Genomic DNA, 22,364 nt, shown 5'->3' on the forward strand with positions numbered 1-22,364 from the left:
GCTGCCTTCTGTAATCCACTACCATTTCCTTGGTTTTAGTGATATTCAGTGTCAAGCTGTTAGATTGACACCACTGTGCCACCTCATCAACCTGATCCAAGTAGAGCTGTTCATTGTTATACTAATCAGGCCCAAGATCACTGTCATCTGCAAACTTGATGATGGAGGTATGACTACTGTTGGCTTTGCAGTCATGTGTGTAGATGTTGTACAGCAGTGGACTCAAAACACAGCCTTGGGGAGCACCAGTGCTGATGGTTAATGAGTCAGATGTCAGACCCCCCACTCTAAACACTTGTGAACGGTTGGTGAGGAAGTCAAATATCCAGTGACACAGGGTGGTGTTCAGTCCTAAGGCCTTCATCTTTGTGACCAAGGTGAGAGGTACTATCGTGTTGAATGCTGAACTAAAGTCAATGAACAGCATCCTCACATAATTCCCATTCCCCTCCTCCAGGTGAGTTAAGGTGGTGTGCATGAGGTTTGAGATGGCATCCTCTGTAGACCTGTTGGCTCTGTAAGCAAATTGGAGGGGGTCGAAGGAGGCAGGGAGGGATGAGCAGATAATGTTTTTCACAAGCTTCTCAAAACACTTCATCACTGTAGACGTCAGGGCTACTGGGCGGTAGTCATTCAGACATGATGGATATTTGTTTTTCGGTACTGGAACAATAACAGACTGCTTGAGGCAAGTTGGAACTGTCTCTTGAGCCAATGATGTGTTAAAGATATAAGTGAACACAGGAGCTAACTGAGCAGCGCAGGATTTCAAAACCCTGTTAGAAATTCCATCTGGTCCAGCAGCTTTTCTACAATTAACCCTCCTAAAGGCATTGCTCACATCGACCTCAGAGACACAGAAAGGCAGGCTTTTTTTAATTTCTAACCTGCATTTAGACATGCGTTTCGTTTGGAGCGGCATACCGGTAGGCTATCAAAAGCATAACATTTTCAGTTTGGTTTGGGATTTAATTTACTTTTGGACTGTTTGATTATATTGCTAAATGTTAAGACTGATGGGCACTGAAATCTGGGAGATATTTAATGGTTCACTGTTATGTTTCATGCAGTTGAAAAAGTGTCGGGATTGTGACATTGAAGTGAAACAAGCGCCGCTGTTTATTGCGAGACAAGGCAGCCATTCATTGAATAGGGGTTGTGCTGTAGCCTAATAGAAACCTTTTTGCGTAGCCAAGTAGTCTAAATTGAGTTATTGTTTAATTATGCATGATTTATTACTTTTTATTAAATTCGTAAGCGCGAATTACTTTTTATTAAATTCGTAGAAGTCGCGCAACAATTGTGTTTAAATGTAGTAGCCTAGGCTTCAGTCTGGCAACTAGGGAATTACGAGTGCATGAAAATGAAGCTAGGATAGACATAGCATAGCTTAATAAAAAGTTGATAGTTTAGACGTAGACAGTTTAAATGTTGAATGTAGATAGTTTAACAGTTGTTAATAGACAGATAGTTTAAAAGACAGATAATTTAATGAATGTTGAAAGTTTAAAAGTTATATGTAGATAGTTTAAAAGTTGTTGACATACTGATAGTTTAATGCGTGTTGATAGACAAATAGTTTAAAGGCTCTATATAGGTAGATAGTTGATGATAACTGACAGTTGGAATGTCTCTAATGTTTGTTAGCAGTTATGCTAACATAGCTAATTATTTTGACCAAGTTACTTAGTTAATTTAGCTCATGTTTTCTAGTAGTTTTGGAAAAAATGCTAACAATGCTAACCATGTGACTTAGCTAATCATTTTTAGCAGTTTTTACTAAAAATGCTAACTATGCTAACTAGCTAGTGAGGACTTTTATTTTGAAACAGTTGAAGGCAGAGGATACAGTTGATGGGAGTCATAGTTGGCAAACAGTTACAGTAACAGTTGAACAGTTGATAACAGTTGAACAGTTAAAAAGTTGGATAGTTTAAAGGGACTTTTATTTTGAAACAGTTGTGGGCACAGGAAGCAGTTGAACATGATCTGTAGTCTTAATACAGCCATATTGTATGCTTAAAGCCTGAGAAAGTTTCTGCCAGGTGGCCTAAACACCTGGCATAGGGTTCTAATTGCTCTATTGTGTTGTCATAATCTAATGTTAAGTCAATGGGGAAATTTTTGTAGTTTTTAATTAAAGTTACAAAGTTGAAAAATACATAGCTGAAGTCACATAAGTAAGACCTACGCAACGCAGTTTGAATGAAGTTTCTAAGTTAAATGGTTGAAGCTGTATTAAACGCACAAAAAGTGTCAGCGGAGTGTCACGAAGTGCGGTGTAAGTTTAAATGTTACTAACGAAGGTATTATAGCAATATTATAAATGTGGCGACGGAATAGCCTAGAACTTGGGTAGGCCTAGCATTCAGTAGCCTATGCACTTGCGGTGATAGCCAAAACTAATGTGAATCGCGGACTATCCTACAACCAAAGAAAGTAAAGCAGATTATTTGTACCTGCGTTAGCCAAATAAAGGACGGGACTGCACCCTTCACAAACCGTAAAAATGAAGTTTAATAGTTTTACAGTTGACTACAGTTGACAGTTCACTATCAGTCCACACAAACAATTCTGGTTTCCTTGCACTAGCCATTTTCGTCGTAGCCTATTCTGTCTGTTTGTATAGCCTACAGCACGCAAGCTTTGGTCAATTTCTGTAACAGAAACAGTGCCACCTCTAGGCCTGGTATATTAAGTAACGTGTTGAGTCGTGTTGAGATGGATACGTTTGGACGCAAATATTCTTGATACGGTTCCAGGGAAGACGGAGGAAAAAAAGATCGGTTTGGTACGTGTGGACTAGCCCTGAAAGGAGAAAGCAGGCAAAGGCTAGCCTGGAAAATCCACACCCTGATAATCTAGAAAGATTAAGGGTCTGGCCACGAACAATCATGTAATGGCCCAACTCGAGGGGTGGCACCAAGCATGCATTTGAAAATCTCACTTCACGCAATTGGATAACACCAGACCAATGTTTACTCTGAATGATTCCGGACTTCGACGCAATTGGATAACACTACGATCAATGTTTCCAACATTGCAGCGCTGTCGTCATCAGTTTAGCGCGCCTCTGGCCCGCCTATGTCAGATACGATTTGATTGGTTCCACGGGATGCAAGGGGAAAAAGTAACGTGCATCATTGCTCATTGTCAGAGTGTCTCGCAGAGACAATTCCATTGTGCTCTTGTGAGAACTCTGGATTTTTAGGGTAGGCGAAGGCTAGAATGAAGGCTTTTGACACCCCTCCTGAGAGTACTTGTACCCAATTTTATGATCATATTTCAAAAATGAATGTACTCAATCTTCTGAAATCTATCCATGTTGAATGTACCCAGTATTTCATGACATAAATTTGCATTTTAAACTTAATATCAATAAATATGTTTATATATACTTTGGATCTTGCCTTATTACGACATTAACAGTCCACACATATGTCCAGAACTAATCAAATTATTGTTAAATTATGGAAACAAACAAAATTAACCACCCCGTAATTCAATTTATGCATTATGTCTAAATGGAGCGCATCTTGTCCGTTACGGGGTGGTAAAAAAAAAGACACCTGGGCTACAATAAAAAGGAAAATATGAATAGGGATTTAAGCCTGAGGTGGGAAAATGTTTTTTTATGCAGGTCATATATGTCTTATATCATGTGGATGTCTTAAAATATGGCTTGTCCTACATGATTTTTTAAAAAAATGTCAAAGTGAAAAGGCACCGGTTTCGTAGAATGACCCAGTTACTATTTAATTATTATATTATTATCATTTAAGTAGGCAGGCATAGCTAACCGCTACAATGGCAAGCAGATATGTTTATATTTTGTTAACACAATATATGGTTGTTCATCAATATATGCATTTTCATGTGGGTACCCACTCACATTTCTCTGTGTTATTGAAACACATACAGAATGCAGTATTAATTTATCAGATAAAGAAACCCTCATCACTACTTCCATCCATCAAAGACAACACATTTCAAGTGAATAATTGTAGGCTACTCTAAAAAGCAAACTCTAGGCTGCAGGCAAATCTAACTTAAACTGGGATAGAGCTCATGAGCCAAAGGGAACCTAGTGTATTGTGTGTGTGTGTGTGTGTGTGTGAGAGTGAGTTATTTAAAAAATATGTTATGACAACCAAATTTGTAGCTCTTGAAAGTGTTATATCAGGTATAGGAATGTCAGTGAATGCACAACATTCCTGTTTGTGTAACCTGCGCGATTCAGCCCTGCACACGCCCGGACTCTAGCCTGGCTAGCGCCACCACTTCTCAATGAGACGTGGTCTGGGAACCAAACGTTCATTTTCTCGTATTTGAAAAAAATGCCCAGATCCGTTTATTGGGTGCCACGGATGTCTATCAAATGCGTCTGTGCATAGCTCATCATCGTCTTGCTTTCCCCCCTGTTCTGTGATTGGTTCCCTATCTCAGGCGAAAATTTGCTCCATGGTCTCCAGGCTGCCTTAGCAGCGTGAATCAAATCACGCGCAAGGCAGCATGGGAACACCCAGGCTACCCGGACTCGAACCCGCAAACAGCAGCACCTCGGATCGGGAGGCGAGCGCGCTAAAAATTGAGCCAATAGCCCAGGCTACTGGCTTGCATGCCAGCAGCACTCTTGAGGCGTCGGGGAGTGAGGTTTACCAACGTTCCACAAGCAAGTTCTGACCTGAGTCATTGGATGTGTTGTCTGTGAAACACTTTGTGATGGTTTTAATAGCAAAATTACTTCCCATAATTTCAATATTTTACAACAAATGCTTGACTGGTTGAATGGTCATACATGTCATCAGAATATCGCTACCTGTAGCCTAGATGCGACGAGTGTTTAGTCAGTAGGCCTAAGCTTGATGAACTATAAATGAAAAGTTTTCTTAACATTACATTAGGACATTATTGCGATTAAACACTTTTACAAAAGTATAGGCCTAGCCTACAGTTAACACTTAATGACCTATCAAATGTCGGCGACTTAAGTGTGTGATTAGATAAATAGGCACTGGCAGATGCAATAGGTAAATAGATATCTTTGCGTGTTAGCACAAGCAGTAGCCTGTAGACCAATAAAGGCAATCGTGTTTGACACTTCTGACGTCTGATACTTCAAACTGCTGCAAATGCATCATGAAAGGTCCTGCCTTAGACCATGTTAATGTTCCAATCGTAGACTAAGATTTGGGGGTGGCACCTGGGGTGGCCAATCGAATCTCAAGGGTGGCCTGTGCCACCTGGAGCCACCCCTCTGGCTCCGCCCCTGCCAAACTGATCACCAAACTCAGTGAACTGGGCATCAATACCTCCCTCTGTAACTGGATTCTGGACTACTTGTATTGCATTCATTGTGTCTACACTTGAGATAAATAGGTTTGTTTTTTCTTTTATCACATACACATATATTGGTAGATGTTTTTTCTTTACCTTGACATGTTTTGACGTATACTTCCATCTTCATCAGAAGGTCACGCGATGTAGTGTGACGCGTTTTTATCAGCTGATGTTGTTACGGAGGTGTGATCCACCTGTCAGTTTTTTGACAGGTGGACCACACCTCCTGCTGTCAGTCAGCCGCCCACCAGGACGGCACTCCAGGTATGGGAGAGCATATATGCTCCCTCATCTCTGTTATCGTCTTTGGGCTCCGCTTTTATTATTTCAATCGCCTCCTTTATCCAGCGGTGGTATCGGTTGTTCTCCTGCTTAATGACTCTGGCATGCAGGAGGTGTGGTCCACCTGTCAAAAAACTGACAGGTGGATCACACCTCCGTAACAACATCAGCTGATAAAAACGCGTCACACTACTCCACAGTGTGACCTTCTGATGAAGACGGAAGTATACGTCGAAACATGTCAAGGTAAAGAACAAACATCTACCAATATATGTATCTGTGATAAAAGAAAAATCAAACTTATGGATTCTGGACTTCCTAACCAACAGACCTCAGTCTGTTAGGTTAGATAATCGCACCTCCTCAACCATCGAACACCAGTGTACCACAGGGATGTGTGCAGGGATGTGTCTACTCCCTCTTCATCTACGACTGCACACCTGTACATGGCTCTAACACCATTGTCAAGTTTGCAGATGACACTACGGTGATTGGGCTCATCAGCAATAACGATGAGACCGCCTACAGGGAGGAGGTCCAGCACCTAACATCGTGGTGCACTGATAACAACCTGGCTCTCAACACCAAGAAGACCAAAGAGCTCATTGTGGACTTCAGGAAGTCTAAAGCTAGCACACACACACCCATTCTCATCAACAGGACTGAGGTGGAGCATGTCACCAGCTTCAAGTTTCTGGGTGTCCACATCTCTGAGGACCTCTCTTGGACCCTCAACACCTCTACCCTGATCAAAAAGGCTCACCAGCTCCCCTCCGGGGGGCATTACAGGTCTCTCCGCATCCGAACCAGCAGGTTCAGAGGAAGCTTCTTTCCTGCGGCTGTCACCCTACTGAACTCTAGCTCTGCATCCCGGTGACATCCAACAAACTAAGCCCCCATCACCCCCTTCCCCGCCCCCGCCTGGTGCCTCCTTGCCTGTGCCTGTTGAGGTGTCCACGACCATGGAAACCTTGACAGGGACAACAAGGAGGCGGACATCCCCTAGCCCCCCCCCCCCCCCCCACCCCCACCCCACAACTGCACTACCCTATCCCACCCATATAACCCATCCATCTATTTATTTACAAATGTACATACTGTAATTATTCTTATACTGTACATAGCCATATTCTACTGCTTTTCATCCTGCACATACACTTATTATTAATACTATTGTAGTAATGTTACTGTTTCTGCACTACAATGGTACTGTTACCACACTGCACATAGTTGTACATACTGTACATATCTGTCTATATGGTTCATACTAAATATCCATATTTATTCAGTTTTTCTGTAATATATTCTGTTAATACACTGCATATATCTATATTGTTCTTACTACTACTATAATGGTACCGCCATTACATTGCACATACCTGTACATGTTGTTCATACATTGTTCATATTACAGTACATAGCCATATTTATTCTGCTCTAATAAGGTAACTGCTAATATACTGCACATATTTATATTTAATTTATGCTACTAGTATAAGTATAGTAAGTATAAGTATATATACTCTTTTGATCCTGTGAGGGAAATTTGGTCTCTGCATTTATCCCAATCTGTGAATTAGTGAAACACACTCAGCACACAGTGAGGTGAAGCACGCACTAATCCCAGCGCAGTGAGCTGCCTGCATCAACAGCGGCGCTCGGGGAACAGTGAGGGGTTAGGTGCCAGGTTCCTTGCTCAATGGCACGTCAGCCGTGCCTACTGGTCGGGTTCGAACCGGCAACCCTCCGGTTACAAGTCCAAAGCGCTAACCAGTAGGCCACGGCTGCCCCAAACTCTACTCTAAACCACCTTCTGCAAAACAACTGTATACTACTGTCTACTGTGCACTATATTTCTTGTCCTGTCTATGCACCACCTGCCTATACTGTGTATATCACATTGCACTTTTCTGGTTTTTTGCACTTCTGGTTAGACGCAAACTGCATTTCGTTGTCTCTGTCTCTGCACAATGACAATAAAGTTAAATCTAATCTAATTTAATCTAAAAAATGATCTGCCTCTGCTTTCCCTCTTAACGGATCATGCTATGAATAGCAGCAGCAATGTCTGCATAAGTTGAGACATTGTTATTGACCTTCTGGACCAGAGACATTCCATCAATGATTGTTGCTGTATTATATTCATCTGGAAGATTATCTGATAGTGATGCAAGTTTCTGCAAATGCTTTGCAAGTACTGCTTTAGAGGTTTTCCTTGGGGTCCCCTCAGGTGTCGCCAATGACCATGGTTAAGGTCCAAGAGGGTGACAAAAGACTTCTCTCATGTCCAGTCTTTAACATGATGGTCTTGCCATGTGCCTGTGTTTTCTTTTTTGACTCATGCTCGTAAATGTCTTTGTCAATGTATCATGGAATTTGTGCTTAGGTGTATCTGACTCCAGCTTCTATGTCATGATCTTTGCCTGTAGTATGAGCCTGAATCAGATCATCCCTAACCTCTTGTGTTGCTTTGCCTGCTGTAGATATGCAAATGAACTCCTGTTCCTCTGAAAATGGATTGATCCAATTTCAGTTTCTGTCTCATCAGATCTAACTGTGTAGAATTTTTTAAACTGTTGTAAATGTATGTACTTGTAGATCAAGTCTTGGAAAATAGTTATTATTTCTTTTCAATGGAAATTATTTTAACATCAGATGAAAGACAATTTTAAGTATGATAATAATAATAATAATTGTACATAATTATAACTGTGTAAAGTATGAATATTTTCACCAACCAGTTCATCTACATCTCATTCCCACATTCTTACTAGTCAAAAGTACAACTAAAATGTATAATGTAGATCATTTTAGCACCTGTGATGCAATTACCATAATTCCCCAACTATTAGCTGCAGCTTATACATTGATTTTGCAAAATTTCTTCAGCTATGAGGTTAATACACGGGGGCAGTTAATATGGTATATGGTTTTGTTTCTTTTAACTTGCATAAAACACTGTCCTGTGGCTTATACACACTACGGCTAATACACAGGAAATTACTGTATGTATTTCATGTGCCCTGGACATTATAAAATTATAATATTTATGTTAAGCTGGGTACATGTGGTGATGTGAACAATTTTCATATGGTATTCCTTGAATGTAAAGGTAATATGTGATTGGTAATCATGATGTTTTGATCTCTTGGAATATCTCTTATGGGTAGTTTCAATAAAATACTAATTTACTGAATTTTGGGGTGTTTCCGAATAGTACATTTACAAATAGTAAATAGCATAGCAATGCAGACCTATGTAATCATTTGTATTTCAAGTCTCTACTGGGAAGTAGGAAGGTATAAATACATTGAGATAATACATAAATACATTAATGAGGTAGTGGGCATTTCAATTAGTGTTGCAACACATTGTGTCTCTGAAAACGTAGATTTGTTCATTATTACAAATAAATCTTGAATTTTATCAACCAAAATGAAGGGCAAAATCACATAATGATTCAAAATATGTATGCCAACATCAAACACTACATATGCATCAGTAATAATGAGGTTTGGATTATTTTCTGGGCTCTTATGAGCGGTTTAACAAAAAAAAGCCAATAGGCGGAATTTCCTTTTTTCAAATCAGAGGTCAACTTTGAAGGCCTATACAGCCACAAAGCTACAAGATCCAACTTATCATACCATTTTATACTCCAGAGATATGTAGCTTTCAGAAAGATATAGTGAGAATTTGCCCCCCCCCCCCCCCCCCCCCCCCCAAGTGGTAGTGACACGCCCCTTTTTGGGCCTGTGGCTCATGGACTATAAAGCAGGGTCATTTCATTAAATGAAATCTAGGCATTAAAAACTCTTGAATATGTATTCAAATATTGCACTAGATATTTCCTTTACTGTGGATGTCAGTTGAGAAAGGGCCCCTTCACTTGACAACAGTTGACTTCACTTCATGAGAAAGATGTACAAATTCACAGGTTATCTTAAAGCTGAAGGGCAATTATGTAACAGTGGCAAAAATAGACGGCTTTAGAGAGAGGGAGATAGAGATGGGTATATATGGCCTGAGAAAAGGCCCCTCAGTCCAGTCTGTGTTGCTGTTGTGTTCACCATGGCCAGGCTAGGACTTTTGCTGGTAGCAGCCCTTTATCTGGGCTCTGCCTCTGCTGCTTCTGTGAGCTCTACTGATTTTGATTACCTTCGTTTAATACATTTTTAAACAATTGAATCGATTTTAATGTGTACACAGGATGACATTAAAATTCAGCATGTGAAGTATACTATAATTATGAGCCAGACATAGACTTTACAGGCTTTAGAGGCTTTACAGTTATTGTTGTGGTGTAATTGCTCACATGACTGTTTCACCTTTTCTACTTATTTTTTGCTGATTTATACATCTTCAGGACCTGATTTACTTTATTGAGTTTTTGTTTTCAGTTGGGAACTGTGTTGACTGAAGGTGGCATGGTCTCGGGAGACAACTATGGTGTTTCTGGACTCTTCCACTACATGGACGTCTTCAGGGGAATCCCCTTTGCTGCTCCACCTGGTCGCTTCGAGAAGCCCAAACCCCACCCTGGCTGGGATGGTGGGTCTCTCTAAAATGTTCCTATGGGGAATTATTGTTCAGTGAAGCAGTGTGGTCAATGTGACAGCCCCCCTCTTGATGATACTTTCAAGTAGTCATCACAGTCAACATGCAATGACAGTTACTATTATTAGTACCCTAACACATTGATGAAACTGGACAATGAATCAAGAAATGTGATGACAGTCGCTTGCCTTGTCATTTAGGATATGGTTATGTCGATTATGGTTATGAGGTTTTATATCAGGTTGTATCACTGGTGAACATTTTCAAGTGAGACACAACCAGCAAGAAAAGTGAGGCAAAGCTTTAAAAATTAATAATGATTTATTTTTTAAAATGCAGGCAGAAATGTGCAATAGGTAAAGCAAGAACAACTATTTTACAACCACTGACTTATTTATGTTAGGCTGCATTAATGACACCTCCCATTTCTTCTCCTGTCTGCAGGTGTTCTGAAAGCCAAAGACTTCAGGAAGAGATGTATTCAGCTCAACCTCCTCCAGACAGACACTCGTGGTGATGAGGACTGTCTCTACCTCAACATCTGGGTACCCCAGGGACGCAAAGGTATTCCGTCTTTATCCTCATGCAAAGACTAATTTAACTGAACATACATCAAAGAACACCAACACTTGACGACAGTGGGGAAGGAGGTAGAGCAACCGGAAGGTTGCCGGTTCAAGCCTGGCTCCTTCTTACCCTGTCGAAGTGTCCTTGAGCAAGCAACTGAACCCCAAACTGTTCCTGATGCACTGTGTGTGTGTGTGTGTGTGCATGTGCGTGTGTGTGTGTGAATGGGTGAATGTGAGGCGGGAAATTATAAAGTTTTGAGTGCTTGGATCCATCATTTATCATCTCACACTAACTCTACCCTTCTGTGTCATAGGCTACCACTTCACATAGATGCTTTCCTGCTTGCATATCCATAGTAATGGCTTCAGTATCTTCTCTCTGACTCTCTGCAGAGGTTTCTACCAACCTCCCTGTCATGGTCTGGCTCTTTGGGGGTGGCTTCCTTGTTGGTGCTTCCAACGGAGCAAACTTCCTTGACAACTATCTGTACGATGGAGAGGAGATCGCCAACAGGGGAAAGGTCATTGTGGTGACACTGAGCTACCGTGTGGGAACTCTGGGCTTCCTCAGCACTGGAGATGACGGCATCCCTGGTAAACAAACAGCAGCACAAACTCTTCAAGAGTCAAGAGAATCTGTAGTCATTTATTGTAGTTACTGAACTGAATAGAATGACATAGAATTTAACCAAGTAGAATGAACGGGAGCTAAAAATAAACTGAATTTGTATTAAACTAAGAAAAGCCATTATGCTGTATAGAATAATTAATCTAAAGTGCAATTCAGACTGACCTGAACTAAAAGGAGTGACCCACTGATAGGTAACTACGGCTTGTGGGATCAGCATGCTGGGATTGCCTGGGTGCACAGGAACATCAAAGCTTTTGGTGGAGATCCCGACAACATCACCGTCTTCGGAGAGTCTGCTGGAGGCGCCAGTGTCAACTTCCAGGTAGAAATCCCAACTCACCCCTCTCTCTCTCACTCACTCTGTAGCACTGTAGTTTTCTATCACTGGCCTTAGTTATCCAGTTAAAACACACATCTATAGTGTTAACCCTCTCACCCATCTTCTCTATGTTCCCCACAGCTCATTACTCCCATGAATAAGGGGCTCATCCGCAGAGGCATCTCCCAGAGTGGTGTGGCTCTCTGCCCTTGGGGCATCAACAGGAACCCCAGACAGTTTGCTGAGCTGGTAAACACAACACCTGTTGTCAGATTGCTATTACATTATCCTCATGTCTATGTCTTACATATCCAAATATCCATCCCTATTGGACGTATGGAGACGTTCAATCAGTCTTCTTTTTGCCACTAGTTTAATGAGATCAATCCTTCACAGGTTGCCACAAGGGTGGGCTGCCCAACTGATGATAAGATGGTGGCTTGTCTGAAGATGACTGATGCTAGTGCTCTGATTCTTGCTGGCACTTTGGAAATGCATGGGTCTCCAGAAGGTGGGTTCAGAATGTGTTCCATATTACAAAGTGTATTGTGTGTGTGTGTGTGCGTGTGTGCGTGTGTGTGTGTGGTTGGAAAGTTGTGGGTTGTGTAGATGGGGGTGTTTGTTTTTTTCTTTTTTTTTTCCTCTCTTCACTGATGCTAACTTCTGATTGGGGGTCTCTCTCCATCAGCTCCCATTGTCAACAACCTGATCCTCTCTCCTGTCATCGATGGAGACTTCCTGCCTGATGAGCCTGCTAACCTGTTTGTCAATGCTGCAGAGAGGGACTATATTATTGGTGTCAATGACATGGACGGCCACCTCTTCACTGGTATTGACGTGCCGTCCATCAACCGGCCTCTTCCCACTACAGCTGTGTGAGTGGCGAGCTACTGTCCTAACACTGTCCTAACCTCCTGATACATATCCATGAGGACCATTCACTAAACTCCATGCTGTCAGTTTAGACCTAACCACTTATGATTATTCTTTTATCTTAGTGAGGATTTGAAGACCCTCATAGCTGCCTTAACCAAAGAGAAGGGACAACAGGCTGCTGACCTGGCCTACAATGAGTACACCTCCACTTGGGGGAGCAAGCCTAGCAAGGAAGAGGTGAAGAGGGCTATTGTGGAAGTGGAGACCGACTACATCTTCCTGATTCCCACTCAGGCCGCTCTCTACCTGCATAACAGCGTTGCCACGTAAGGCTGTTTATCTATAGGTGACAAAGTCAAAGTCTAGGCAGCAAAGGGCTTCGTTTGCACGGCACCTGTGCTCATAACATTATTCACTGTTATTTGTCATTTAGCTGAAATTCTTATCTTATTAAGTGACATACAGTGAACTAAGAACGTGGACAGTCCCTCTGGACCAACATGGGGTTAAATGGGGAAATCTGTCCCTGTTGCTCAAGGTCACTGAGTACTGTTGGTGGGAAATAAGATTTGCTACATAGCTCAAGTTATCCTGCTAATGGATAGCGCAGCCAGGTGGCAACAAAGCTATGTTATGGGGACAGATTTTAGACTGTGTTTGTGCCTCTTAACAGACTCAAAATGTCATTACAAGTACTGTACAACATGAACAGGATCCTTACAAGACTGACTGTACGTAAACACTGGATTTATACTCTTTCTACAATGAATGCATTATGTTCCTATACCATATTGTCTACTTTCCAACAGTTCAAGGCTTGGACAAATATAATTTATGACCACTGCTGTTAAATCCTTCTCACCTTCTCATTAGAACATTTATGGCATCATCCACTTGGCCTTGTAAAATCAGAACCTGGTAAAAGGGTCTGGCATTGTGACGCCCGTAGACTTTGCGTTAACTTTGAAATCATCGGTCCAGCCTAATCAATCACATTGATCAGGAATTCTTGGCATTACTTCCTACTTCTCCAACTTTACAAACTGACAATGAACAGCATTGGCAGTCAGAAAACAATGTACAGTATGTAGGCCTTCTCTTGCTGTACATAAATACACATTCTATAGCGTGATCCCCTCTCATCACTGATTGGCCTGTCCTCTGTGATGTTTGATGTAAACGTGATGGAAAGGTGGCCGTGACCAAGCGAATCATCACTGACTCAATGCACAGACTATGCAATATATTTTTGAATTCTCTTTACATTTTGGAAGCTATTTCTGGGACCACACAGTCTTTACAATTTTCCAAACCTATAACCAAGAGACAAAGAGAGACATTTCTAACAATCATTTTGTTTACTAACCAAAGCAGTTTGCATATGGGGTGGGTTTTTCAAGGAAACATTTGTACTATTTCAGATTTTGAGCTACTCTCAGTCTCAACACTTACTTACAGTGGAGTAAATATCACTGGTCTTTGAGTCATCATTCTCTCCATCGGCGGAGCGAGGGGGTGGCTTTGGGGGCTCAATCTTTTTTCAAAAGCCCCGAATCTTTTTTTTTTGTATGTGTTTTCAATTTCCAACGATTCTAATTTATAATTTCAGCACATGTTCCAGTACCGGGTCATTTACCCCCCTCCCCCCAACATTCTAAATCAATTGTATGCACCATATTGCTATGTAGCATAGTAATGTTATACACCATTTGAAAGCTTTGACTCTTGGGAATCCAGCTTTTTTCATGTACAATCTGTATAGTGCTTTACATTCTCAGATTAATCTTATTATGTCTCAATTAAATTTGATCCAAAATGCCCCCCTCCCCCTCCTCCGCTTTTGGTGCTACCCTGACCTCTGGCTGCAGTGTAGCTGCAGCACAATTACTACTAGATGCAACATATTGGGCACTGAAATATTCACAAGAATCCATAGAAATTGAATCTTCATGTTGTATTATCCAATATTAGTTAATTAAATTACATGCACAAACAAATTAAATGCAAAAATAGAGACTTTTTTGTAATTATTCCATATTTTATGTAGTCAGTCTATATCAGAACATACAATCTAAATAGTCCACAAGAAACCTCAAAGTGTTACCTTTCATTTGAGACCTTCTACACAAAGGGGTTCAAAGCATTTGATTGTCAGTATGCATTTTGGATAACCAAAGGTCCTATGGGGAGTTTCCATAGGGCATTTTACAAAACGCATGAGCATACCTTGGAAAATAATGGTCTAAAGTAAGTAGTTTTCATTCTATATTGATCTACTTTTGCACACAGCTTCACAAGACCTGATGCTAGGGCTCAGTTGTGTTTCTAGGTCATCTCAAGTGACCTACTGTAGAGGGCTGAAATGTGGTCAGTTCAGAGATGCTTGTTATCCAGGCAGAATGAGAAAATAATATTCTAGCCTCTGTAACTCTGTGTCAGTACATCACACAGTTTTCTCTGAGTGTTGTCCAAGAAACTACAGTGTCTAAGCTTTCCAAAGAGGTCAAGCATTTGATTATAGGCCAAAGTAAGTAGGAGCAATGATCTCCTAAGTAGATGATGTATGTCGGGCAAAATACTCAAAATGGGGCGTATGCATAATTAACTTCCCCTCGGTTTCTCTATAAATGTTACAAAATGTACTATTACTGAGCAAATATTCCTTATTTTCAAAGCCCAATATTGACAGATAGCCTAATCTGATTTCACACACGATGAGTTTAGGCAATGCCAGAGCCGTGTTGAGATGTAGCAATTTACGTCATAAACCTGGCAGGAAACAAGTTCAGAGTGGCGCAGTCAGTTCAAACACCAAGCCGGTAAGAAAAACTATTAGACATTAGGCTATTAGGCTACTGTACCCCGGAATACGAAAATAAACTTCAGAAAGACAAAATTTGTTGTACTGTATTCATAGAGTCTCAATGACCGAATCATTAGATTTACCTGTTGTCAGCTGAGTTCGTTCAATTCATTTATTGTAGGCTAGTAGCCTAGGCAAATATGAAACGGAGATGTAACGTGGCTACCGGCGGGATTTTGAACTTGCATGTTTCATGCATTTTAGGGCAAAAAATACCTTCCTCGACATCAAAAGATGTTACCCAACACCCCACTACTCCACTCCAGCATGAGCCCAGCACATCCAACGTTAATTATTGGCACAGCAGTCAACCAATCAGCAAGATAACTAGGCCTACAGCAAAATAAAATATAGCCTATAGGCCTAGGCCTACTGATTACAGGGTCTACATTTCAGCGGTGGATATGATTTTCCCGCAACTCTAGCCATCATAATGCGAGAAATTCCTGCACACGTTACAGCGCTGTCTGGTAACGTTAATCTATTAATGGAGCGGCGTGAATGCCTGACCGGACGGACCAACTTCTGACTTGAATCGAAAGTAACCCCATGCTGAGACACACACACACGCGCAGAGAACCACCTTGCAGGTGCGCTCTTTTACTAGATCTCGCAGCAGGACTTGTCACCGCTAAATTATTGGCCATAATCTGCCGGGGGTGTGTGCCCCTGGACCCCTCTAGCCTTCCCATGTTCTTCTCTTTCTCCCTCTCTCCTTCATTTTCTTTCTTTGTTTCTCTGTCTTTCTCCAGGACGGGACGTACCTACTCCTACCTGTTCACTCAACCTTCTAGAATGCCCGTTTACCCCAGCTGGATGGGGGCTGACCACGCTGACGACTTGCAATATGTCTTCGGCAAGCCCTTCGCCACTCCTCTGGGATACTGGCCCAAGCACCGTGATGTCTCTAGATACATGATCGCCTACTGGACCAACTTTGCCAGGACAGGGTATGAGAGAGAAATTCATTAAAATCAGATCAATCTGCCAGATCAACTGTAATCCTATAGTGAGACACATTGGTCAAAATAGATATTTATTTTAAGTTCTATTTTATTATTTTAAATGCTCCATTAAATCTCTTCTCTCTCTCTCTCTCTCTCTCTCTCTCTCTCTCTCTCTCTCTCTCTGTCTCTCTTTCCAACAGAGACCCTAACAAAGGTGAGTCTGATGTTCCCGTCAACTGGCCTCCTTTCGACAGTCAGACTCACAAGTATGTGGACATCAACCACAGGATGGGTAGAAACTCTGTCAAGCAGAAGTTGAGGATGCGCTTTGTCAACTACTGGACCAACACTTTCGCCAGCTTGCCCACCATCTCTGAGTAGACTGGCCTAGAATATTTCTGGATTTCCTCAATCCTGTGAAATAGATGATTTTTTTAGACAATGAAACAGAACAATGCAATAAAAATGTTAATAGCTTTAATTATGGTAGTCGTGCTTTTATACAACTCCAAACTATACTTGGAAGTATAATACGGACACAGGCTATTCAACCATTTAACTTTAGATTTTCTAAACCTGTATAGACTGATTTAAGAAATTCTGTCTTACCAAACCCATGATGAGTAATTCAGATACTAGTATATGCTGTTTACTGATAATTGTTGCTCATTTCAAATAAAAATATAACCGCAAGTGGCAGTGGCGATTCTGGACATTTTTAACAAGGGTGGCACTGGTGAGGCACTGATTAATTCAAGGGTGGCATGAGGCAAAACATCCAGATAAACAGAAACAGGCTCAAGATGTGAAAATAGCACAAATACATTAGGGAAACCAGACACAAACACCATACTCATAAATTGAAAGGAAAACAAACACAAATACCTTACTCTTACATAAAATTTCTTTGTATTTGAATAAAATAATACAAACATATTAAAGTTAATTATCTAAGTTGTCTGTCCATGGGCTATGCTGTGCTAAAACAAGTTCCATCATGGGGACATAGAATATAATCCATTTTATTCTATTCTATTAAATGAAGATATACAAATATACTCATCCAAGACGTTTTCCCCCACAATAACTTACAGTATATCTATGCGCATCTATTTTTGTAGCTGTTAAAATAATTTGACCTGCTTTTTTGTCTATTTGTTTATTTTCTTTAAAATTCTCAAAAAACTTGAGGGTGGTATGAAGGAGTGTATTGTGTATGTGAGCAATTTCATCTTCCTAAATCTCAATATTATGATCACAACAAGTGTGGGCAAATTATTAATTAAATTTTCACGTGGGGTAACTTGTTGCAGGGCAACCACATAACCGGTTCCATGTCTTCCGATTGGATGATTAATGATCAGTTTCTTGAGAACTTTAAAGTAGTGCAGTAAAGTGAAGGAGTGTATTGTGTATGTGAGCAAACATTGTTCACGTTGCACATGGGGCAACTTGTTGCAGGTCCAACCACATAACTGGTTCCATGTGTTCGAATTGGATGACTAAAGTTCCCAAGAAACTTGAGGTTGGTATGAGGGAGTGTATTGTGTGTGTGAGCAACCTACATGTTACTTATCTGCCTGAATCTCAATATTCTGATCACAACAACTCTGGGCAAATTACAAGTCAGCACCAGTGCTGCATGCATTGTTTTGCACTTTTATAATCACATCACCAAAAGTAGGTTATTGGTTTTACCAAAAGTATTTGCCAGTATGTTTAAACTGCAAACCTATAAAGTATTTTGATACAAAATATGATGCCATTTTTTTCCAACTAAATAAAATACAAATGACAACAAAGTATTTTGTATTTCAAATACATGTATCAGACATGCCTATCCCTGGCTTTTGGCTGCAGCAACTCAAGCTAGGTAGTACTGATTGTTTTGTGTTTGTTTTGTGTTTATGTTAGTTTTGATCCAATTTGACAGCTTTGCTATGTTGCCCACCCAAAATTTCTACCAGCCCACCCAAATATAGTAGCCTAGCCTAGGTTAGAACCAGCCCTGCCCTGCATGGAGACATATTTTACGATAATAATCGAGAAAATGTTAGCAAAACTTTAGGTTTTTGTTAATGGAATCTCCCTCCCTCATTCATCTATTTGCGCAACAGACCACATTCTGCGTTCAATCCAGCGAGACAAGTGAAATAAATGTTTTTTTTTTTTTATTAAAGCAGAAATCGCCATAGGCACGATATTTAGGCTACCTCTGTTAGGCCTACAAAAAGTTGCGAATTAAGGAGTATTTCCTGATCGGGGAAACCTTTCGGTCCGCGGTTCTATAATATCATTCAATTGTGCCGCAAATTAACAGACAGAAGTGGGGCGTAATTTTAATTAATGGCTCCGTAGACCAGCAATCTACTCGTCGAGGAGGCTCATAATTTGAGAAACGCTGCAGATCATAGACAGAGAAAGCTCTGGGAACAGAATGCAGGCATATGATTTTGTTGTCACACGCTACTATGGAAAATGAACTTTATAAAGCCCGGCTCGGCCAAAAAAAAAAAAAAGGCCGGCAAATTTTCACCTCATTTTCAGACACACGTTGCAGCAAAAAGACGTCTCCTCTTCCCGCAAATTTAAACGTAATCTCTGTGTGAAAAGGCCTTATAATTCAAGAGACTAGTGAAAAGGAAAAATTTCAGAATTTTCATTTAATTGGAAATCAAGTTGAATTACACATGCAACATTAGTCAGAGGGCTAAGTACTTTCTTAGCTAGGGAAAGTAGTTTCTACAACTAACTTAGGGGTGAAGTAAGCAGTGTAGGCTCTACTGTCCACTGCTGGTCTGGACAGACAAAAGCTAACAATATTATTTTCCATTATTCAGTAATGACTTGACCAAAACAAAATTCAAGTGAATGTAAATATTTTAATAAAGGTGTTCCATTCCAGTGTTAACCTGATTCAATTGAATCTGTGTTTAATATGAAATGTATCATTATTAAATGTAAATATAGATCAGCACTTGCCTTGCAGTAACAATGAATTTATCAACATTCTTCTCACATTTGGACTTGAGAATGTATTTTGCTAGTGTTCTGTTTTCTTTCATTTTGGACACCTCATACATTGAGTGACAGAACACCCTAACTTGTCATACTATATTTACATATTTGGTATTGTTGGATTCAGTACAACCCCACCTTTCCCATAAGCCATCATATGTGTTTCTATGATAATCCCTGGTAAAGCAGCTACAAAGTAAATGAAAACATTCTGCATAGATATTCATTTTTTGCATGTCCGCTTATTTTAGGTGTATGTTTACATGTCTCTATTCATTCCATACATCAAGATATTCACATCCAGTCTTTTCTAGTAGGTAAAGCAACTTCCTGACTATAAACATGCCAAGTTTCAAAGCTCTCAGAGCTTGTGTGATTGATCTGCACTAGTTTATATGCCTTAACTCCCATACGGACAGGCTATATTTTAGTCCTTTTTTTGGTTTTTCGGGTGTATAACAATATCTGTTAATTTAACAATCGTAGCAGTAAAATATTTTTAGCTAAGAATCCATTTCATATATGGGAGACCTTAGAGATAAGGAAAAACATTGTTGCGTTTAGTTCTACCTCCGGTAGGGGTATCTGAAAAATGTGGGGCCATTGTCACTAGCCTATTAAAGAATATGATATAGGTAATAGAATTGTTATAGGCCACGTCACACTGGGATCATTGGTTCGTTGGATGTAGGAGATAAATAGAAAGAAGAATTTGTCAGAAAATTCCATACAGTTCTGGAGATATCAGCAAAAATCTAAAATGCTTATTATAGCTCCCCCTATGGAAAGAAATGGGTATTTTCTGTTTTGTGAGATCTGTTTTGTGTGCCTCCAAAGAATGCCTTATTGATTGTATGTATCACTGAGCACCACTGAGCACTGAACATGGGTAATAGAATCATTATAGGCCACATCCTAAAAGTTGATTGATGCATAATTTTCAAATGGAGCGACGAATCAAAAATCAGATAAAGTCAATCTGTTAGGCTTGGTCTGTTGATGAAGTGTACCGAATTCTGTGAGAATCGGATCAACGGTCTAGGAGATTAGTTTCACTTTTGAGATTTTTGAAAATGCCGAGACAATTTACCATGGTCAGTTGGCATTGCTGACTTCATTTGATGCAGGAGGAACAAGAGGAAATAAAAGTTTGCTTTTTCTTCTTGGACCCCTAATAATAATAATAATAATAATAATAATAATAATAATAATAATAATAATAGAATAATCAGAACAAAAACAATAGGATTCCCACAGCTTTTCTGCTTGGACCCCTAACAACAGGAGTCCTACAGCTTTGCTGCTTGGATCTCTAAAAATCTCTCTGGGCTTCACTGGGTCTTAACAGGGTCAAACTGTATTGATTAGTGATTAGTTAAATTCCCGGCTTCCACCATTGAGCAAGGCACTTAACCCCAAGTTGTTTCCGGGGACAATGTCCCTTGTAATTAAATTGACATATGTAAGTCACTTTGGATGAATGAAAAGTGTCTGCTAAATTAATAAATGCAAATATAAATGTGATCATGCAACAAGCACAGGGGAAGTTAAATGGAAAATGTCATAATGACCGTGTTTTTAGCCTGGAAGCCAGCCCGAATTTAACCTGCCCACAAAATTTGAAGTCGGGAAATTCAGTCTAGACTGGCTCTATTGAGAAGTCTCCATGCTTGCACCAGACCGGTTCACATCAATCAAATTGTCTGGACGGGCTTTATACAATGATGGACAGATTAGCAACAGTGCCCAGTCATTCATGTCACCTGAGCACACTTGAGTTGATATTGCATCGCTAGAGAAGCTAAATCTTTATATTCAGCTATCTCATTTGTTGTACAAGATATGGACTGCACAATAACTTGGAAAAAAAAACAGAAAACTGTGATCAAGGCATTTGCCTGTATCAGTTGAAACACACCCCATAATCACATCTCAATGGTGCGGTACCAGACTCAAATTCTGAATAGAAATTAGTCTGGCTACGTCAGGCTAGTGCATTATAGTTTGAAAGCATACAATTTTGCAGACAGTAGATGAAAGGGATTCTAATGAGATTTAGATATGTTGGTCGCAAGAGGCCACTGCAGCCCATTTCATCTAAAAAATGCCTTTGTCCACCAGATGAGATTTTGTCCCATATTATATGCTTTAATTAAATGATTAGGCTGTCTAAAAGTTTCGTTTTGTGTTTTTAAGTATTTGTTTAGCACTAGCAGAGACTAGGAGACAAATCACTAATGGGAAAATGAATGGGGGTTTATGAAGCCACTTTGTAACGCTGAGTTGAGAGTGGGAGCTGCCATGTAATGTAACCAATTGCATTGTTGGAATTGGCCTTATTGAGGCCATGCTGATGCTTGATTATGGCCATGCTGTGAAAGTTGATGCATGGAGTGAGCAAGTTAACACAAAGAATAACATCATTTTTAGCTTAATTTGAGCAACTGGAGGAGCTATTTACAATGTTCAATTCAGATTTAAACAAGGATTCACCTGATGTACTTTTAATGTAGATAAAACATTCCTATTTGGAGTTACAGATTTCCCTATTTGAGTAGAAGCCTGACCTGTTAGTCCAAAAAAAACTTCAGGGAGGGATCACTAAGATGGCCACTGAGATGCAAGACTTGCCTAAACAGACTTTACAGTCCTCATGGATGCATCCTAATGCATTTGCTTATTGTAGTTGCATCATATCATGTGGTGATGAGTTGAGAGTTGAATAGAGTTGAGTAGTATGAGATCATCCTAAAAGAGAGGTTTGAAACTGCAAATTTACATCCGATTGGTTGAGACAGAGATACAGTAACACCATGGTTTGTGAAATTCCAAATTATGATTACAAGAGTAGGGTCGGGTTAAAGGATCACACCACCTTTTTGGAAAATTTGCTTATTTTCCGCCTACCCCAGAGTTAGATAAGAGATTACATTCAACTTTACTGTCATTGTGCAGAGTAAGT

General features: G+C 40.3%; 1 protein-coding gene across 1 annotated transcript; it reads left to right on the plus strand.

Moving 5' to 3' along the window:
* The first annotated feature begins 368 nt into the window (after positions 1-368).
* LOC121680768 (bile salt-activated lipase-like) lies at positions 369-17,019 on the plus strand. The gene is made up of 11 exons (XM_042060301.1): positions 369-377; positions 10,023-10,173; positions 10,624-10,743; positions 11,142-11,342; positions 11,571-11,701; positions 11,840-11,947; positions 12,095-12,209; positions 12,387-12,573; positions 12,697-12,900; positions 16,190-16,387; positions 16,585-17,019. The coding sequence occupies exons 2-11, from the start codon at positions 10,050-10,052 to the stop codon at positions 16,763-16,765; spliced, it is 1,569 nt and encodes a 522-aa protein (XP_041916235.1). The 5' UTR covers positions 369-377; positions 10,023-10,049; the 3' UTR covers positions 16,766-17,019.
* Positions 17,020-22,364: the final 5,345 nt, after the last annotated feature.

Source organism: Alosa sapidissima, chromosome 13 (assembly GCF_018492685.1).
Source record: "Alosa sapidissima isolate fAloSap1 chromosome 13, fAloSap1.pri, whole genome shotgun sequence".
NCBI classification, from domain to species: domain Eukaryota; kingdom Metazoa; phylum Chordata; class Actinopteri; order Clupeiformes; family Clupeidae; genus Alosa; species Alosa sapidissima.